Consider the following 5,100-nt stretch of genomic DNA (forward strand, 5'->3'; position numbering starts at 1 on the left):
CACAGTGATGCATCCACACACTCTCACACATACATACATACATACATACATACATACATACATACATACATACATACATACATACATACATACATACATACATACATACATACATACATACATACATACATACATACATACATACATACATACATACATACATACATACATACATACATACATACATACATACATACATACATACATACATACATACAAACAAACAAACAAACAAACAAACAAACAAACATGGTTTAACATCATCCTATACTTTTCACTCTTCCCAAACTCTTTCCTGATGCATACAATTTGCAGACTTAGTATTGATTAGGCAAGGCAAAGTCATTTTCTGCACATTTCAATGAAGCAATTGCACATAAGCTTTTTAAATTCTCTTTATTTTAGTATGTCATACACCCTTCATATTTAAGACTCATCAGTGTGTCCACAAAAACACATTCCAACCAGAATTAGCACTTGTGCAGTGTTACATTTAGCATAGTCTATTTTAAGTCTGTTTAGTCTTGCAAACACAAAGACTTCCATCCCTTAATTAACCAATAATAATCTGACCAATAACACTGAGTTGTGTCTTATCCTGGCACAGGTCAAAGTTTTTTTTTTATAGAGAAAAGGCAGCAAAATATGTGAATAGCTATAAGTGTGTGTATATATATATATATATATAAGTGACCAAGTATTTTGACTCTGTAAGCTACATATTAGTCAATACATTTTGGGACATTTTTTAATACATTGTATTGTGTTGTTCATTGTGGGGATATACTCTAAGTCAGATCCCTGAGTTTTTAGACATACAGTAATTATGTCCCATAATTGTCAATAGAATTTGAAGCATCCTGGCAATTTATACCAATGACTCGCACACAGGTGGGTTATCCGAGTCCTGACTGTGCATGGAGCTCAGGCCAGTGTCTGAGTCGTCATCGTTGGCATTGCATGTCTTTGAAAGCCCCCTGGCTTGCTCCACCCACTCGCTTTTCGTCTCCAGGGGAGGCATCATTGCTGCCTCAGTAACCACAGAGTTGCAGTCATTGTCCTCGCTTGGTGTCTCGTCATCCTCTATATACAATGAGTTCACTTTCTCCAGCAAATCCCGTATCTCCTTTTCTTTCGCCCCCCAAATATCCTGGGTTACATTCAAATCATTCCTAATAGCCTCCAAATCCGTGTTCAAGCGCAGTCCAATGTATAAACTAGTATCCAGCTGCGTTTTGATCCTCTCCTCCTCCAGAAGCAAATCGTTATCGAACGATGTATCAGCCTCGAGGGCTAAAGTGTCTGTGTGTGCCGCATGGGCTGTTGATACCCACATAGCGGTCTCTCCCGCGCTGGGTTTCACCTCTTTACTTGACAGCTCCTCCTGCCTTCGCTTCATCCACCTCTGATTCAGTTCCTCTTGGATCTCCACAGTAATGCTGTCCATGAGCGCTTCGTGCTCAGCCAATTCATCCTGAAGTCTAATCACCTCCTCACAGCGTTGGGCATACTCCTCAAACTGGACAACAGCCTCCGCGGAGCACGGCTTCTCGCCCTCCTGCTTGGAGAGCCCGTCAGAATGCGCACCCACTAAGTATGTGTCCTGCACGTAATTGATCCCATGCATTTTCATCCTGTCAAAATGAACTTTAGCTTCATACATTTCTATCTCTCTGTCCAGTTCTTTAATTCTCTGGATCTGTTGGCGGATTGTGTGGTCCTGGGATATGACCAGGTGAACCAAAGTTTCCATTTTCTCCCCAGTGGGCGCATCCTTGGACACGGTTTGCGCCTTCTTTTTATTTATTTTATCCAACTTTCTGAAAGCTTTCCTGACAATCCGACGTTGTTTCTCAGGTGAGAAGCCCATGGTGGCTCTTGCTGTCCCCTTGTAAATGCACGGACTCTCCTTGCTGAGCACCACACGGGCCTCTGCGCTCCGGGGTCCATGGTTAGCCAAAGAAGCCTCATTTTTAACCAACACAAACCGCACGTTCTCCTGCTCCTCTCCCCACGCGCCCCAAAGTCGAAGGATCTTCGTTTTATTGGGCAAAATTCTCTCAGATCCTCTCCATTTTTCTACGATGCAATAGGACTGGGGTGATCCCGAGAGCATGGCTACAGAGACACATTGTTGCAAGTTTTGATCCTCTAGGAGCACATTGACCACATCTGCACAGGTGGTGCGCTTTGACAGTCCGGAGACAAGCTTCTCCTCTCGGCAAACCCACACAGATATCTTACTTTCCTTGGATTCCATCATAAACTAAAACTAAACCTTTCCCCCTTTAGATAACTATTCAAATTACGTTTTTTGAGGATGGAAACGGATTGGAAAATAGTTTTGTCATTTAAGTGCTAAATTAATTGTACATCCGCATACGTTAGAATAAAAAGCAGCATCAAACATTCTGAGATAAATTGTTCATTTTACGCGTTCCCTCGAGTAGTTGGTAGCGTATTGGAAGTCCTTGCTGTCGCTGTTTGCTCTGTGTCCAAGTAAGCACACTCAACTGCGCTCTTTGCGCGCTGTGCTTACAACCGGAGACTTTGATCACATGACAACTGTACAGTTTCAAAACTCGACAAGTAACACCGCCCATACAGTTTGTTACTCTCCCAGAGAACCTGATTGCGTATTTTGATAAAACGTGATAACAATGTGTATTTAACTAAGCAAGTCAGTTAAGAACAAATTCTTATTTATAATGACGGCCTAGGAACAGTGCCTTGTTCAGGGGCAGAACGACGGATGTTTACCTTGTCAGCTCTGGCATTCGATCTAGCAACCTTTCGGTTAATGGCCCAACGGTATAACCACTAGGCTACCTACCACCCCAATAACAATAACAACAACACTGTTATTCATGGATAACAACAACAAACGACTAATACTACAACTAATAATGATAACAATAATTACAACAACTACCACATCAATAATAGTAATGATATGTAAAATTGGAAAAATACTTATAATAATAATTGTATAAATGCACGTGTATTATTATTACTAATATTCATTTATAATCATTTACTGTAGTAAATGTTTATGAATGAGACCGAAATGTGTAGGCCTATTCAATTTTCATTTCACCACTCAGGTAAACATCATATTACATCACGTGGTGCCTTGGATGATGCCAACAGAAATGCAGACAGTCCTGGGGGTTGTGCAACACTTCAAATAGTGACAATGGGAGGAGTGAATTAAGGTACTGACATCCCTAAATCAGAATATGTTATCTTACTGCTGAGCATCTATACTTTTTTAAACCAAAGACATTAGCATGCAGTGTACAAAATAATGAGAATTCAACGTAAAATGAATTAAATTTACAAACTAATTGAAAAAAATGAACTAATTTACACACATCTGCATAGGAGGCGGTAGCCTAATAGATTGCACCATGCATCTTCTCTGGGTGACACACATATGTCACTTGACTGACAAACACCCCAACAAACAGATGGTAAAAGAAAAACAATTGTATTGAGCCAGCTTCGTGGTTCCACAGTACATTGCCAGGTTGAATCAATGTTGTGTCCACGTCATTTCAACAAAAACAATTCATTGTGATGATGTTGAATCAACGTGGGAAACGTAAGGGAATGTCATCTTTTTTCACCTAAATCCAATGGCATGGTGACATTCTTTGTTGATTTTACGTTGAATTCTCATTAGCTGTCGACTCAACCAAATGTAAACCAAAACTAGACGTTGAAATGACGTCTGTGCCGAATGGGATGATCACTTCCTGGTTCATTCAGAAGGCAGCGTTCTAAACTTGATCTCAAGGATTTATCTGGAATTAGAGAGACATTCTGTCCCCCTGCTGGTACCTGTCAAGTGAGGACAGCTACACATTTCACACCCATTATGAGTGTCCAGTATTATTCCTCTTGTACTCAGATACAGCTGCGTAAAAGCCTCCCTGGAAACAGGAAGTGTAGTAGTCCAAATCTGGCAGGGCTCTGACCCCTGGGAAGATTACACTGGTGCACTGTGCATGGATTTAAACATGTCTCCATAATCAGATCCTCTCACACACATGAGCCAGACAGACAGACGCACATCTGTTAGATATTATGTGGACAGTGTCAGTGGAGAGAGAGGATAGGGAGAGGGCATTCTGTAGACTGGCGAGTTGTTCTGTCTCTGACTATTTAAGCACACAAAACTACTGATGTTACAGTCATTACAACATAAAACCATTACAAGGTATAATCGATGTGTGAGTGAATGAGAGAGCAATAGACATACCTAGGCTCCAGGTTAGTGTTACAGAAGGAGCTTGTCAGTGCAACAGTTAAACAGCAGCACTGTGGCCATCAGTCTATTTTAGGTTGGTCCAATGGACAAGTCTTTCATTTGACAATAGCTCCATCTGGTGTTAGCATTCAGTGTTACCCATGATAACTGTTAATCAAAAAGGAAAGTGATACATTTTACAATGACACTAATGCTTCATAAGTTATTCACAAAAATATATATATAATTAAGTGCAATAGTCATGCTAGATCTTATTCAAAATGAACGAAGCACAGAACTTTAGCTGTGAGAGGGCTTTGCTCTAGGGATAATAACATTGGGCGGCAGCTAGCCTAGCGGAACCTTAAGAGCTTTGGCCCAGTAACTGAAAGGGTGTTTGTTCATGTAGTCGGCTGGGGGATTCTAACCATCTGTTGATGTGCCCTTGAGCAAGGCACTTACCCCTAATTCCTCCTGCAAGTCGCTCTAGATAAGAGTGTCTGTTAAATGTAAACCATCTTTATCAAAGAGTGCAGCCATTCTAAGTGGCTTCATGGTTGTTGTTAGAGAGACTTCTTTTGTAAATTGTTGTCCCAGATTAGGAAATCTAGTTTCATAATTGAAAATACTGCCACATGGAGATACTGTAACAAGGCTGGCACCAATACACAAGCCAGGGAAAGGCTCCCTCTGGTGTGTAATTGTGGTTAGTACAGCTGATGTGTATTATGATGCATATTATGTTTTGTAATCTAAAGGTTTAGTTAGATTTTAAGTATTCATTTGGAGATGCTCCCATTTTTTTGCATTTTCACTGTCAGTTGATCACAGAATAAAAAGGGAGACCA

At 40.6% G+C, this 5,100-nt stretch overlaps 1 protein-coding gene across 1 annotated transcript; it reads right to left on the reverse strand.

The window, feature by feature from the left end:
* Positions 1 to 377: 377 nt before the first annotated feature.
* rassf10b (Ras association domain family member 10b) lies at positions 378 to 2,521 on the reverse strand. Its single transcript, XM_024440660.2, has one exon. It carries the CDS (start codon positions 2,261 to 2,263, stop codon positions 869 to 871), a length of 1,395 nt encoding a protein of 464 aa, XP_024296428.1. The 5' UTR covers positions 2,264 to 2,521; the 3' UTR covers positions 378 to 868.
* Between the last annotated feature and the right edge of the window lie 2,579 nt (positions 2,522 to 5,100).

Source organism: Oncorhynchus tshawytscha, linkage group LG12 (assembly GCF_018296145.1).
Source record: "Oncorhynchus tshawytscha isolate Ot180627B linkage group LG12, Otsh_v2.0, whole genome shotgun sequence".
NCBI classification, from domain to species: domain Eukaryota; kingdom Metazoa; phylum Chordata; class Actinopteri; order Salmoniformes; family Salmonidae; genus Oncorhynchus; species Oncorhynchus tshawytscha.